General features: G+C 47.6%; 1 protein-coding gene across 1 annotated transcript in view; it reads left to right on the plus strand.

The window, feature by feature from the left end:
- LIPC (lipase C, hepatic type) overlaps positions 1–16,395 on the plus strand; it is a 183,825-nt gene that overhangs the window by 129,576 nt on the left and 37,854 nt on the right. The window contains exon 3 of the mRNA XM_037739739.1: positions 2,609–2,793. Coding sequence (XP_037595667.1) covers positions 2,609–2,793 — 185 coding nt within the window. The remainder of the gene's footprint in view (positions 1–2,608; positions 2,794–16,395) is intronic.

Here is a 16,395-nt window from a genome sequence, read left to right on the forward strand (position 1 = left end):
ATACATGTTAATTACATGCCAGGCATTGTTCTGAGCTTTTTACAAACATCTTATTTCTCATAACAATCTCATGAGATAGGCACTATGTTTATCCCTATTTTATTTTCATATGATTCTCTTAACATTTGAGGCAGCTGTCCTAAAATGAAGAAAGGTAGATTGTTTCTGTCTCCGAATGAAAGAAAATGAGCTACGTTAGGTCCAATCAAATGGCTGAAGATTGAACGTCAGCCTTTGATCTGAGGTCTGGATCTGGCAGGACACCTCACCGCTCACTAACATTTATTGAGCAACCAGCACTATTGTGCCCAGTGCTATTCTCCATGAGTTCACAGACAGGTGGAGGAAGCACACACCTGGACAAATAAATCACCCAGCTGCAGGGCAAGTACATCAGGATCAGGGAGGCAGCACAGCGCTGAGAGCAAGAAGGATTGATTATCTCTGACTAGATGAGAAGGCTTCTTGGAGGCTGTGAGGTCTCAGTTGCATTTTAATGAATGGAGCAGCAAAGACAGAGCAGGAGGTGAGGTGCAAAGATACCGACGTCCAAAAGGGCATTTGGGAACTGTTGGTAGCAGGAGGTGGAAAAGAGGAGGAGGTGGGGGATGAGGGGTCATCATTCAGGTGATGGCCTTGGCTGTAATACCAAGAAGCTGAAAGTCACTAACGGGTATAGGCATTTCTGTTCTAGACTCTTTGAGCAGCTGTGCGCAGGAGGACGGAGAGGCCAAAGAGAGAAGGACCAGTTGGGGGCTACTGCAATAAACCAAGCAAGATAAGAGTCACAGGAACTAAGGCACAGGATTCTAGGGATACTTAAGAAGCCTGAAGCTTTGGACTAATCGAGAGGTTGGCATAGCAGTGCGAGGTGACACCCTGGCTTCTGACTTAGACAGTCAGGAGGGCACCCAGTGAAATCAAAAGGCTAGGTTGGAAGCAGGCTTCCAGGAACAAGGGCAAGCTGAGACCCTCTATAAACTCGGAAAAGCCGAACAGGGCAGCAAAAATGTTCTTCATTATCTCAGAAAAGTTATTCAAATTCTTGCTCACCTCTCCTTTTAATAAAATATGATGCATTTCATTCTGTCATCATAGCGAAAAATCATTGCCCTTTGCTGAGAATTAATAACCTTTTGAATTAATACCCTTTGGGTAGGAAAACTGGTTTCATTAACACCTCCCCTTGGACTTTGTAGGTTCATCATCTCTTGGTCCTGCCGTCCCCTGAAATCAAAAGCCCAAGACTTATTATTTGAGAAGCCTGAATGATTTTGTTCTCAGAAAGAATGATCGGGGTCCTTAGTAATTGGGCTGAATTGAGTTCACTGACCAAAAATGCCGGTGGCCTTGTGTTGGCCCCTCAGCCACAGGGGAGCCCACCTTCTATCAGAAGGAGGGATGAGAGCTTCCTCTATCAGCTCTTGGCCTGATCCTTAATCTTGGCAGAAAAGATGCACCCATCTTGACATGCTACCCCATGGAAACGCGCCACCTCCTCAGGCTGTGCCGGGCAACTTTGGCAGAGGTGTCTGTCTCTCGTCCAGCACTACAGGCAGGACAGCTGTTGGGCTGCCTGACAGAACTGGATGACCACCCACTCCCATTCCAAAGTGGGTCATGGTGAGGCTCCCCAAGAAGAGAGGGTGTAGGACCCTTGAAACAACACAAAGTGAGATCTTAAAAGCAATCTTCCCCCGCTTTTCCACCTCCCACGGCCTTGGAAAGCTTCCGAATGGATATCCGCTAACACTTTAGCAGCGGCCTGGCATCTGAAGCAGTAAGCCCAGGAGACCCTTCAGCATCTCTGGGCCCTCCATGCACTGGCCTGCCTGGCCTTGTCTCCTGCCTCTTTATGTAAGCAAGGTTGCATGCTTCTGAGCCTTGACTCATGTTGCTCCCTCAGCCATCCCTCACCCCCACAACAACACACACACACACAAACACACACAATCATCCTGCAAGGCCAGGGTCAACATCACATTCCCTGAAAAGCCCTCCCTGAATGCCACACCCTCCCTCAGGCAGCATTCATGACTCCCTTTGTGATTCCCCCAACCCCTCAGCCCTATACCTTGTCCCTGCAAGGCTTACCTGATATAATGAGTCTGCAAGTGAGGACAAGTTGAGTCACAGAAGCTAATACGTAGTGTCATCCAATTAAGACACTCTATTCACTGTCTCCCTATGTAGGGATGCAGGGATGAAATTGGAGACAGCGAGACCTGGGTTCAAATCTCCCCTCTCAGTTTTTGGCAGTGTGATTTGGGGTGAGGTACTTGTCCACCAAGCCTCCAAAACTGCCTTACCTGTATTCCTTCTGACCTGGAGGGTGACTCTAGTGCCTGACTGGCTGGTCGCTGGGAGGACAGCATAGAGGATCTCATGGTCTCCACTCTGTGTTGGGTCCTCCTAGGCCACCCTCCATCGCTTGGCCATTCCACTGGAAACAGTCTTTGGGACTCCCCAGATTTGTGGCTCACTCTGATCTCCAGCATCTCCCAGTAACCCCGTTGGCTTGTGCTCTCAGAAGCAGCCTTCGAGAAGACAGAGGGCTGTACATGGACCAGATGCCAAGCCAAGCACCATCCCCAATCTTCTATTCCAGAGCCGGTTGGAAGAAGAACTCAAGCTGTTGAAACAAACAAAACACTGCATGAGACAAAGACCAGATTCCTGCTCTTTCGAGAAACCGGTCGGGGCTGTCAGATTCAAATCGATCGTCTGGACAGGTTACAGGAGTGCGGCTTCAACTCCTCCCTACCTCTGGTGATGATAATCCACGGGTGGTCGGTAGGAAATGCTGACATGCCTTTTTTCTCTCTACTTTCACATTTTCTTTTCTTCTTTCTAGTGCGTTCAATGTTCATAAAAAGATAGGGAGCTGGTGACAACTCCATGCATGTTTATAAAGCACATTCTAATTTTCCAAGTGTTTCCCATGCATTATGTCATTGATAATCTCAATTCCATGAGTAAGCAGGGTGAGAAAATATAATTATCTCCATATTTCAGACAGAATGTGGCCCAAAGAGGTCACAGCTCATTAGGACCCACAAGGGATTGCAGTCCATGTAGGAGGAAGCCTCCTTCCTGAATCTCCATGTTACATGGGGGGACATAGGAAGCCGGAAGAATGGACCCCCAATGAAATGCTGTTATCAGTAAGGTTTAAGTTCTACTGCAAATAACAGAGATTCAAATTAGCTGTGGTTCAAAGAAAACGGAAATTTATTTTCATTTCACAAAATATTCCAAAGATATATGTATCCGAAAAACTGGCTAGACAGCTTTGGTCAATGAAGTTCTCCAGGCAATGCCTCCTTCCAGCTCACTGCTCTGCCATCTTGGGATGTGACCCTCATCCTCATAGTCCAAGATGGCAGCTAGAGCACTAGCCATCACATCTTTGTTCCAGGAAGCACAATGTAGTAAAAGATATATGCAAAGGTGTCAAAAGCAAAGTTTCTACAAAGAGCTTTGAGATATAATTTACAGAACATACACATGCAATTCAATGGCTTTTGGTATAAAAGAGTGTTTTTTAGGTATCCCAGAGACTCGGTGAAATTCTCCTGGTTATACCCATTGACCATACCTAAGTGGAAAGGTGGCTGAAAAGTATAGGCTCTTAAAGAAAATGTAGCCTTTTACTGATACTAAAATTTATACTACCTTGGAAGAAGGAGAGGAAGCATATTGTCGGCAAGGGGTGAAGTCACACTCTGAGGACTTGTCTTCAAGAGGAAATCCTGCCTCCCCAGTTTCTAGCCCACCCATGATTTCAAGCATAGTTCACAGTTTGAACCCTCCAGAGAGATGGGTATCTATTTCAAGACTTAGAAACCTTTCTCTGCCATCTAGTTGGAAAGTACTCTGGAAACCCCCATCTAATCTACCCTGGAGAGTAAAATGAGCCCTTCCATCACCTGCCTCCCCTCACCTGTCCCTGCCACCCACATGATGTTCCAGCAACATCCAACTGCTAATATTGATAGCTTCCTCCATGCCCCATGTGCCTGCCTTCTCTCTTCTTGGTCTTGGCTCAGTCTGTGCCCTCTGCCTAGAGTGGTCTTTCTCCTCCCCTTTTCCTGATTAACTCCCACTTTTCCTGTAAGACACAATCCCAAACAGGTCCTCCTGCAAGCCATTGCTGCCATCACCCTAGCACTCCTGCGGGGACTTGCAGCATCACTGGGAGTCCCATGAGGCCCTGAGCACTCTCCAGCACTGCTCTGCAGCTTGGCTTTCTAACTGCCTGCGTTTCTCTGCTCTGCTAGGCTGTAAGCTTCTTCCTGGGAAGGACTCTGTCCTCTTGTCTGATTGACCACTGTGAGCCAGTATCCACTATGTAGTCAGTGCTCTAAAATGTTCGCTAATTGAATTAAAGATCAAATTAATTCATCTTGTTCATAAATGCAACATGAAGACCAGATGAGCCTCTTACCAGGATCCTTTACCCGAAATACACTCTTCATCATCAAAATTCTGTCCGACCTACTAGATGTCTCCTCCTATTACTACTATTAGTAACAACAACAGCTGCAGTAACTAACCTTTCTTCCCTGTATTCTTCACCATCTTCAATATATTCTTCAATATATTCTTCACTATATTCAAGACACTGTTCTAAGAACTTTAGATCCTATTATCTAGCCCTTACCTCCTACTGCCTAGTCCTCACACCCTAGTGTCTAGCCCTCACCTCCTATTGTCTAGTTCCCCCTCCTATTATCTAGTTCTCACTTCCTACTGTCTAGCCCTCACTCCCCATTGTCTAGTTCTCCCTCCCTATTGTTTAGTTCTTACCTCCTATTGTCTAGTTCTCACCCCCTGTTGTCTAGCCCTTACCCCCTATTGTTTAGTTCTCACCTCCTATTGTCTAGCTCTCACCTCCTATGGTCTAGCCCACACTCCCCATTGTCTAGTTCTCCCCTCCTATTGTCTAGTTCTCCCTCCCTATTATTTAGTGCTTACCTCCTATTGTCTAGTTCTCCCTTCCTGCTGCCTAGTTCTCCCCTCCTATTGTCTAGTTCTCACTTAAAATTGCCTAGTTCACCCCTCCTATTGTCTAGTTCTCCCCTCCTATTGTCTAGTTCTCCCCTCCCATTGTGCAGCCCTACCCCCTATTGTCTAGTACTCAACTCCTGTTCTCTAGTTCTCACCTCATATTGACTAGTTCTCCCTATTGTCTAGTTCTCCCTTCCTACTGTCTAGTTCTCCCCTTCTATTGTCTAGTTCTCACCTCCTATTGTCTACTTCTCCCCTCCTATTGTCTAGTTCTCACCTCATACTGTCTAGTTCTCCCCTTCTATTGCCTAGTTCTCCCCTCCTACTGTCTAGTCCTCCACTCCTATTGTCTAGTTCTCCCCTCCCATTGTGTAGCCCTCACCCCGTATTGTCTAGCCCACACCTCCTATTCTCTAGTTCTCCCCTCCTATTGTCTAGTCATCACCTCCTATTGTCTAGTCATACCCTCCTATTGTCTAGTTCTTACTCCCTATTCTCTAGCCCTCACCCCCTGTTCTCTAGTTCTCCCCTCCTATTGTCTAGTCATCACCTCCTATTGTCTAGTCATACCCTCCTATTGTCTAGTTCTTACTCCCTATTGTCTAGCCCTCACCTCCTATTGTCTAGCCCTCAACCCCTATTGTCTAGTTCTCCCCTCCTATTGTCTAGTTCTCCCCTCCTATTGTCTAGTCCACCACTCCTATTGTCTAGCCCTCACCTCCTATTGTCTAGTCCACCACTCCTATTGTCTAGCCCTCACCCCCCATTTTCTAGTTCGCACCTCCCATTGTGTAGTTCTCACCTAAAATTGTGTAGCCCTAACACCATATTGTCTGGGTCTCACCTCATATTGTCTAGTTCTCACCTCCTATTACCTAGTTCTCACCTCCTATTGTCTAGTTCTCCCCTCCTACTGTCTAGTTCTCACCTCTCACTGTCTAGTTCTCCCCTCCCATTGTCTAGTTCTCCCATCCCATTGTCTAGTTCTCACCTCCCATTGTCTAGTTCTCACCTCCCATTGTGTAGCCCTCACCCCCATTGTCTATTTCTCCCCTCCTATTGTCTAGTTCTCCCCTTGTATTGTCTACTTCTCCCCTCCTATTATCTACTTCTCACCTCTTATTGCCTAGTTCTTCCCTCCCATTGTCTAGTTCTCACCACCCATTGTCTACTTCTCACCTCCCATTGTGTAGCCCTCACCCCTTATTGTCTAGTTCTCACCTCCTATTGTCTACTTCTCCCCTCCTATTGTCTAGTCCTCACTCCCTATTGTCTAGTTCTCCTCCCCTATTGTCTTGTTCTCCCCTCCCATTGTCTGGCTCTCACCTCCCATTGTCTAGTCCTGCCCTCCCATTGTCTAGTCCTCCACTCCCATTGTCTCGTCCTCCATTTCCATTTTCTAGTTCTCACCTCCCATTGTGTAGCCCTCACCCCCTATTGTCTAGTTCTCACCCCATATTGTCTAGTTCTAACCTCCTATTATCTATTTCTCACCTCCTATTGCCTAGCTCTCCCCTCCCATTGTCTTGTTCTCCCCTCCCATTGTCTAGTTCTCACCTCCCATTGTCTAGTTCTCACCTCCCATTGTGTAGCCCTCACCCCCTATTGTCTAGTTCTCACCTCCTATTGTCTACTTCTCCCCTCCTACTGACTTGTTCTCCACTCCGATTGTCTAGTTCTCCCCTCCTATTGTCTTGTTCTCTGCTCCGATTGTCTAGTTCTCACCTCCTATTGTCTAGTCCTCCCCTCCTATTGCCTAGTTCTTTCCTCCTATTGTCTAGTCCTCCCCTCATATTGTCTAGTTCTCCCCTCCCATTGTGTAGCCCTCAACACCTATTGTCTAGTTCTCACCTCCTATTGTCTAGTTCTCCCCTCCTATTGTCTTGTTCTCCCCTCCGATTGTCTAGTTCTCACCTCCTATTGTCTAGTCCACCACTCCTACTGTCTAGTTCTGCCCGCCAATTGTCTTGTTCTCCCCCCCGATTGTCTAGTTCTTACCTCCTGTTGTCTAGTTCTCCACTCCTACTGTCTAGTTCTCCACTCCTATTCTCTAGTTCTCACCTTCTATTGTCTAGTTCTCCCCTCCGATTGTCTAGTTCTCACCTCCCATAGTGTAGCCCTCACCCCCTATTGTCTAGTTCTCACCTCCAATTGTCTAGATCTCACCTCCTATTACCTAGTTCTCCCCTCCTATTGTCTAGCCCTCAATTCCTATTGTCTAGTTCTCCCCTCCGATTGTCTAGTTCTTACCTCCCATAGTGTAGCCCTCACCCCCTATTGTCTAGTTCTCACTCCCTATTGTCTAGCCCTCACCCCCTATTGTCTACTTCTCCCCTCCTATCGTCTAGTTCTCCCCTTCGATTGGCTGGTTCTCCCCTCTGATTGTCTGGTTCTCACATCTGATTCTAGTACTCACCTCCCATTGTCTAGTTCTCACCTCCCTTTTTGTAGCCCTCACCCCGTATTGTCTCGTTCACCCCTCCTATTGTCTTGTTCTCCCCTCCGATTGTCTAGTTCTCCCCACCTATGGGGAACTAGACAATAGGAGGGGAGAAATAGACAATAGGAGGGGAGAACTAGACAATAGGAGGGGAGAACTAGACAATAGGTGGGGAGAACTAGACAATAGGAGGGGAGAACTAGACAATAGGAGGGGAGAACTAGACAATAGGAGGGGAGAACTAGACAATCGGAGGGTAGAACAAGACAATAGGAGGTGAGAACTACACAATAGAAGGTGAGAACTAGACTATAGGGGGCAAGGGGTACACAATGGGAGGAGAGAAATAGACAATAGGAGGGGAGGACTGGACAATAGGAGGGGAGAAGTAGACAATAGGAAGGGAGGACTAGACAACAGGAGGTGAGTACTGGACTATAGGAGGGGGGAAGTAGACAATAGGAGGGGAGAAGTAGACAATAGGAGTGGAGAACTAGACAATAGGAGGGGAGAACAAGACAACAGGAGGGGAAAAGTAGATAATAGGACAGGAGAACTAGACAATAGAAGGGGAGAAGTGGACAATAGGAATTGAGGGCTGGAAAATAGGAGGGGAGAAATAGATAAGAGGAGGGGAGAACTAGACAATAGGAGGGGAGAACAAGACAACAGGAGGGGAAAACTAGGCAATTGGAGGGGAGAACTAGACAATAGGAGGGGAGACCTAGACAATAGGAGGTGAGAACTAGACAATAGGGGGTGAGGGCTACACAATGGGAGGAGAGAACAAGACAATAGGAGGAGAGGACTAGACAATAGGATGGGAGAACTAGAAAATAGGAGGGGAGGACTAGACAGTAGGAGGGGAGAACTAGAAAATCAGAGAGGAGAACAAGACAATAGGAGAGGAGAACTAGACAATAGGAGGGGAAGACTAGACAATAGGAGGTGAGAACTACACAATCGGAGGGGAGACCAAGACAATAGGAGGTGAGAACTAGACAATATTGGGTGAGGGCTACAGAACGGGAGGTGAGAACTAGATAATATGAGGGGAGGAATAGACAATAGGAGTAGAGAACAAGACAATAGGAGGGGAGAACTAGACAGTAGGAGGGGAGAACAAGACAATAGGAGGCGAGAACAAGGCAATAGGAGGTGAGAAGTAGAAAATAGGAGGTGAGAACTAGACAATGGGAGGGGAGAACTAGACAATAGGGGGTGAGGGCTACACAATGAGTGGTGAGAACTACACAATAGCAGGGGAGAACTAGACAATAGGAGGGGAGGACTAGACAATAGGAAGGGAAGAACTAGACAATAGGAGGGGAGAACTAGACAATAGGGGGTGAGGGCTACACAATGGGAGGTGAGAACTAGACCACAGCAGGGGAGAAGTAGACAATAGGAGGGGAGGACTAGACAATAGGAAGGGAAGGACTAGACAACAGGAGGGGAGAACTAGACAATAGAAGGGGAGAACTAGACAATAGGAGGGAAGAACTTAACAATCGGAGGGGAGAACAAGACAACAGGAGGGGAGAACTAAACAACCAGAAGGGTGAACTTCATAACATGATGGGAGAACTAGACAATAGGGGGTGAGGGCTACACAACGGGAGGGGAGAACTAGAAAACAGGAGGGCAGAACTAGACAATAGGAGGTGAGAGCTAGACAATAGGAGGTGAGGGGTAGACAATGGGAGGAGAGGACTAGACAATAGGAGGGGAGGATGAGACAATAGGAGGGGAGAATTAGAAAATCAGAGGGGAGAACAAGACAATAGGAGGGGAGAACTAGACAATAGGAGGTGAGAACTAGACAATGGGGGTGAGGGCTACACAATGGGAGGGGAGAACTAGACAATATGCGGGGAGGACTAGGCAATAGGAGATGAGAACTAGACAGTAGGAGGTGAGAACTAGACAATGGGAGGAGAGAACTAGACAATAGGTGGGGAGAACAAGACAATAGTAGGGGAGAACTAGACACTAGGAGGTGAGAACTAGACTATAGCGGGCGAGGGCTGCACAATGGGAGGAGAGAACTAGACAATAGGAGGGGAGCACTAGACAATAGGAGCGGAGAACTAGACAATAGGAGGGGAGAACAAGACAGTAGGAGAGGAGAACTAGACAATCGCAGGGGAGAACAAGACAATGGGGGGGAGAACTAGACAATGGGAGGTGAGAACTAGACAATAGGGGGTGAGGGCTATGCAATGGGAGGTGAGAACGACAATAGGAGGGGAGGACTAGACAATAGGAGGGAAGGACTAGGCAATGGGAGGGGAGAACTAGGCAATGGGAGGTGAGAACTAGAAAATAGGAGGTGAGAACTAGACAATGAGAGATGAGAACTAGGCAATGGGAGGGGAGGGCTAGACAATAGGAGGGGAGAACTAGACTAAAGAAGGGGAGAACTAGACAATAGGGGGTGAGGGCTACAGAATGGGAGGGGAGAAGTAGATAATCGGAGGGGAGGACTAGACAATAAAAGAGTAGAACTAGACAATAGGAGGGGAGAACAAGACAACAGGAGGGGAGAACAAGACAATAGGAGTGGAGAACTAGACAATCGGAGGGGAGAACTAGACAATCGGAGGTGAGAACTAGACAACCGGAGGGGGGAACTAGACAATCAGAGGGGAGGGGAGAACAAGACAATAGGAGGGGAGGACTAGACAATAGGAGGGGAGAACAAGACAATAGGAGGGGAGAACCAGACAATAGGAGGGGAAAACTAGACAATAGGAGGGGAGAACTAGACAATAGGAGGTGATGGCTAGACAATAGGAGGGGAGAACTAGACACTAGGAGGGGCAAACTAGACAATAGGGGGTGAGGGCTAGATAATAGGAGGAGAGAGCTAGACAATAGGAGGGGAAAACTAGACAATAGGAGGGGAGAACTAGACAACAGTAGCGGAGAACAAGACAATAGGAGGGGAGAACTAGACAACAGAAAGGGAGAACTAGACAATATGAGGTGAGAAATAGACAAAAGGGGGTGAGGACCACACAATGGGAGGGGAGTACTAGACAATATGAGGGGAGGACTAGACAGTAGGAGGGTAGAACTACACAATAGGAGGTGAGCACTAGACAATCAGAGGGTAGAACAAGACAATAGGAGGTGAGAACTAGACAATAGGAGGTGAGAACTAGACTATAGGGGGCAAGGGCTACACAATGGGAGGAGAGAACTAGACAATAGGAGGGGAGGACTGGCCAATAGGAGGGGAGAACTAGACCATAGGAGGGGAGGACTAGACAATAGGAGGTGAGAGCTAGACAATCGGAGGGGAGAACTAGACAATAGGAGGGGAGAACTAGTCATTAGCAGGTGAGAACTAGACAATAGGGGGTGAGGGCTACACAGTGGGAGGTGAGAACTAGACAATGGGAGGGGAGAACTAGACAATCGGAGGGGAGGAGTAGACAATAGGAGGGAAGAACTAGACAATGGGAGGGGAGACCTACGCAATGGGAGGTGAGAACTGGACAATAGGGGGTGAGGGCGACACAATGGGAGGTGAGAACTAGACTAGAGGATGTGAGAACTAGACAATTAGAGGGGAGAAGTAGGCAATAGGAGGGCAGGCCTACACAATAGGAGGGGAGAACTAGACAATATGAGGTAAGAGCTAGACAATAGGGGGTGAGGGCTACACAATGGGAGGGGAGAACTAGACAATAGTGGGGGGGAGTGGACAATAGGAGGGGAGGACTAGACAATCGGAGGGGAGGACTAGACAATAAAAGGGTAGGAATAGACAATAGGAGGGGAGAACTAGATGATAGGAGGTGAGGCTTAGATAATAGGAGGAGAGAACTAGACAGTAGGAGGTGAGAACTAGACAATGGGAGGGGAGAACAAGAAAATAGGAGGGGAGAACAAGACAACAGGAGGTGAGAACTACATGATCGGAGGGGACAACTAGACAATCGGAGGGGAGAACTAGACAACAGGAGGTGAGTACTGGACTATAGGAGGGGAGAAGTAGACAATAGAAGGGGAGAAGTAGACAATAGGAGTGGAGAACTAGACAATAGGAGGGGAGAACTAGACAATAGGAGGGGAGAACAAGACAACAGGAGGGGAGAACTAGACAATAGGAGGGGAGAACTAGACAATAGGAGGGGAGAACAAGACAACAGGAGGGGAGAACTAGACAACTGGAGGGGAGAACTAGACAATAGGAGGGGAGAACAAGACAATAGGAGTGGAGAACTAGACAATAGGAGGGGAGAACTACACAATCGGAGGGCAGAACAAGACGATAGGGGGGTAGAACTAGACAATAAGAGGGGAGAACTGGACTATAGGAGGTGAGGGCTAGACAATAGGAGGTGAGAACTAGACAGTAGGAGGTGAGAAGTAGACAATGGGAGGGAAGAACTAGACAATAGGATGGGAGAACAAGACAATCGGAGGGGAGAACAAGACAATCAGAGGTGAGAGCTAGACAATCGGAGGTGAGAGCTAGACAATCGGAGGGTAGAACTAGACAATAGGAGGTGAGAACTAGACAATAGGAGGTGAGAACTAGACAATAGGGGGTAAGGACTAAACAATGGGAGGTGAGAACTAGACAATGGGAGGGGAGGACTAGAAAATAGGAGGGGAGACCTAGACAATGGGAGGGGAGAACTAGACAATAGGAAAGGAGAACAAGAAAATAGGAGGGGAACAAGAGAATAGGAGGTGAGAACTACACAACTGGAGGGGACAACTAGACAATCAGAGGAGAGAACTAGACAATTGGAGGGAAGAACAAGACAATAGGAGGTGAGAACTGGACTATAGGAGGGGAGAAGTAGACAATAGGAGGGGAGAAGTAGACAATAGGAGTGGAGAACTAGACAATAGGAGGGAGAACTAGACAGTAGGAATTGAGGGCTGGAAAATAGGAGGGGAGAAATAGATAAGAGGAGGGGAGAACTAGACAACAGGAGGGAGAACCAGACAACAGGAGAGGAGAACTAGAGAATTGGAGTGGAGAGCTAGACAATAGGAGGGGAGAACTACACAATCGGAAGGGAGAACAAGACGATAGGAGGGTAGAATTAGACAATAGGAGGGGAGAACTAGACAATAGGAGGTGAGGGCTACAGAATGGGAGGTGAGAACTAGACAATGGGAAGGCAGGAATACACGATAGGAGGGAAGAACTAGGCAATAGGAGGTGAGAAGTAGAGAATGGGAGGGGAGAACTAGGCAATGGGAGGTGAGAACTAGACAATAGGAGGTGAAAACTAGACAATACAGGGAGGGGGGACAAAATGGGAGGTGAGAACTAGATAATGGGGGTGAGAACTAGACAATTGGAGGGGAGAACCAGGCAATAGGAGGGGAGAACTAGACAATCGGAGGGGAGAACAAGACGATAGGAGGGTAGATTTAGACAATAGGAGGGGAAAAATAGACAATAGGAGGTGAGGGCTAGACAATAGGAGGTGAGAACTAGACAGTGGGAGGTGAGAAGTAGACAATGGGAGGGAAGAACTAGACAATAGGATGGGAGAACAAGACAATAGGAGGGGAGAACAAGACAATCAGAGGTGAGAACTGGAAAATCGGAGGTGAGAACTAGACTATCAGAGGGAAGAACTACGCAATAGGAGGTGAGAACGAGACAATAGGAGGTGAGAACTAGACAATAGGGGGTGAGAACTAAACAATGGGAGGTGAGAACTAGACAGTGGGAGGGGAGAACTAGACAACAGGAGGTCAGGGCTACAGAATGGGAGGTGAGAACTAGACAATGGGAAGGGAGGACTAGACAATAGGACGGAAGAACTAGGCAATAGGAGGTGAGAAGTAGACAATGGGAGGGGAGAACTAGGCAATGGGAGGTGAGAACTAGACAATAGGAGGTGAAAACTAGACAATAGGGGGTGGGGGGACACAATGGGAGGTGAGAACTAGATAATAGGGGGTAAGAACTAGACAATTGGAGGGGAGAACTAAGCAATAGGAGTGGAGAACTAGACAATAGGAGGAAAGACTAAACAATATGAGGTGAGAACTAGACAATAGGGGGTGAGGGCTACACAATGGGAGGGGAGAAGTAGAAAATGGGAGGTGAGAACTAGACAATGGGAGGTGAGAACTAGGCAATGGGAGGTGAGGGCTAGACAATAGGAGGGGAGAACTAGACAAAAGAAGGGGAGAACTAGATAATAGGGGGTGAAGGCTATACAATGGGAGGTGAGAACTAGACAATGGGAGGTGAGAACTAGACAATGGGAGGGGAGAACTAGGCAATAGGAGGTGAGAACTAGACAATAGGGGTGAGGGCTACACAATGGGAGGGGAGAACTTCACAATAGGAGGGGAGGACTAGACAATCAGAGGGCAGGACTTGACAATAAAAGGGTAGAACTAGATAATAAGAGGGGAGAGCTAGACAATAGGAGGCGAGGGCTAGACAATAGGAAGTGAGAACTAGACAGTAGGAGGTGAGAACTAGACAATGGGAGGAGAGAACTAGACAATGGGAGGGGAGAACTTGGCAATGGGAGGTGAGAACTAGACAATAGAAGGTGAGGGCTACACAATGGTAGGTGAGAAATAGACAATGAGAGGTGAGAACTAGACAATTGGAGGAGAGAACTAGACAATCAGAGGGAAGAACTAGACAATTGGAGGGGAGAACTAGACAATAGGAGGGGAGAAATAGACAATAGCAGGGGAGAAGTAGACAATATGGGGTGAGGGCTACAAAAAGGGAGGTGAGAACTAGACAATGGGAGGTGAGAACTAGAATTGGAGGTGAGAACCAGACAATTGGAGGGGAGAACCAGACAATGGGAGGGGGAAAATGGACAATAGGAGAGAATAACTAGACAATAGAAGGGGAGAACTAGGTGATAGGAGGGGAGAACTAGACAATGGGAGGTGAGGGCTAGAGAATAGGAGGTGAGGGCTAGACAATAGGAGGGGAGAACTAGACAATAGGAGGGGAGAACTAGACAATAGGGATTGAGGGCTAGACAATAGGGAGTAAGAACTAGACAATAGGAGGGTATGACTAGACAATAGGAGGTGATGACTAGACAATAGGAGGGGAGAACTAGAGAATAGGGGGTGAGGGCTAGAGAATAGGAGGTGTGGGCTAGACAATACGGGGTGAGGGCTACACAATGGGAGGGGAGAACTCGACAATAGGAGGGGAGGACTAGACAATTGGAGGGAAAAACCAGATAATAGGAGGTGAGAACTAGACAATAGGAGGGGAGAACTAGACAGTAGGAGGGGAGAACTGGACAATAGAAGGGGAGAACTAGACAGTATGAGGTGAGAACTAGACAATAGGAGGGGAGAACTAGACAATAGGGGGTTAGGGCTGCACTGTGAAAGGTGAGAACTAGACAATGGGAGTGGAGAACTAGGAAATGAGAAGGGAAGACTACACAATGGGAAGTGAGGGCTAGACAATGGGAGTGGAGTTCTAGACAATAGGGGAGGAGAACCAGACAATAGGGCGTGAGGGCTAGACACTAGGAGGTGAGGGCTAGACAATAGGGAGTGAGGACTAGACAATAGGAGGGGAGGACTAGACAATAGGAGGGGAGAACTAGACAATAGGGGGTGAGGGCTACACAATGGTAGGTTAAAAATAGACAATGAGAGGTGAGAACTAGACAATCGGAGCAGAGAACTAGACAATCAGAGGGAAGAACTAGACAATCGGAGGGGAGAACTAGACAATAAGAGGGGATGTCTTGTTCTCCCTCGGATTATCTAGTTCTCCCCTCCTAATGTCTAGTCCTCCCCCCCAATGTCTAGTCCTCCCCTCCCATTGTCTAGTTCTCCCCTCCCATTGTGTAGCCCTCACCACCTATTGTCTAGTTCTCACCTCCTGTTGTTTACTTCTTCTCTCCTATTGTCTTGTTCTCCCCTCCAATTGTCCAGTTCTCACCTACTACTGTCTAGTCCTCCCCTCCTATTTTCAAGTTCTCCCATTCTATTATCCAGTCCTCTCCTCCTATTGTCTTGTTCTCCCCTCCCATTGTGTAGCCCTTACCCCCTATTGTCTAGTTCTCACCTCCTATTGTCTAGTTCTCCCCTCCTATTGTTTTCTTCTCCACTCCGATAGTCTACTTCTCCCCTCCTATTGTCTAGTTCTCCCCTTTTATTGTCTAGTTCTCCCCTCCGATTGTCTAGTTCTTCCCTCTGATTGTCTAGTTCTCTCCTCCGATTGTCAAGTTCTCACCTCTCATTGTCTATTTCTCACCTACCATTGTGTAGCCCTCACCCCCTATTGTCTAGTTTTCCCCTCCTATTGTCTAGTCCTCCCCTCCTATTATCTAGTCCTCACTTCCTATTGTCTAGCCCTCACCTCCTAGTGTCTAGTCCTCACGCCCTGTTGTCTAGTTCTCCTCCCCTATTGCCTAGTTCTCCCCTCCCATTGTCTAGCCCTAACCTCCCATTGTCTACTCTTCTCTTCCCATTTCCTAGTCCTCCACTCCCATTGTCTACTTCTCACCTCCCATAGTGCAGCCCTCACCCCCTATTGTCTAGTTCTCACCTCCCATTGCCTAGTTCTCCCCTCCCATTTTCTTGTTCTCCCCTCCTATTGTCTAGTCCTCACCTCCCATTGTCTAGTTATCCCCTCCCATTGTCTAGTACTCCCCTTCCATTGTCTAGTTCTCTCCTCCCATTGTGTAGCCCTTACCTTCTATTGTCTAGTTCTCACCTCCCATTGCCTAGTTCCTCCTATTGTCTTGTTCTCCCCTACTGTTGTCTCGTTCTCCCCTCCTATTGTCTAGTTCTCCCCTCCTATTGTCTAGTTTTCCCCTCCTATTGTCTAGCTCTCACCTTCTATTATCTAACCCTCACCCTCTATTGTCTAGTTTGCCCCTCCTATTGTCTAGTTCTCCCCTCCTATTGTCTAGCCATCACCTCCTATTGTCTAGTTCTCCCCTCCTATTGTCTAG

Source organism: Cebus imitator, unplaced genomic scaffold, assembly GCF_001604975.1.
Source record: "Cebus imitator isolate Cc_AM_T3 unplaced genomic scaffold, Cebus_imitator-1.0 Scaffold74, whole genome shotgun sequence".
Lineage (NCBI taxonomy): Eukaryota > Metazoa > Chordata > Mammalia > Primates > Cebidae > Cebus > Cebus imitator.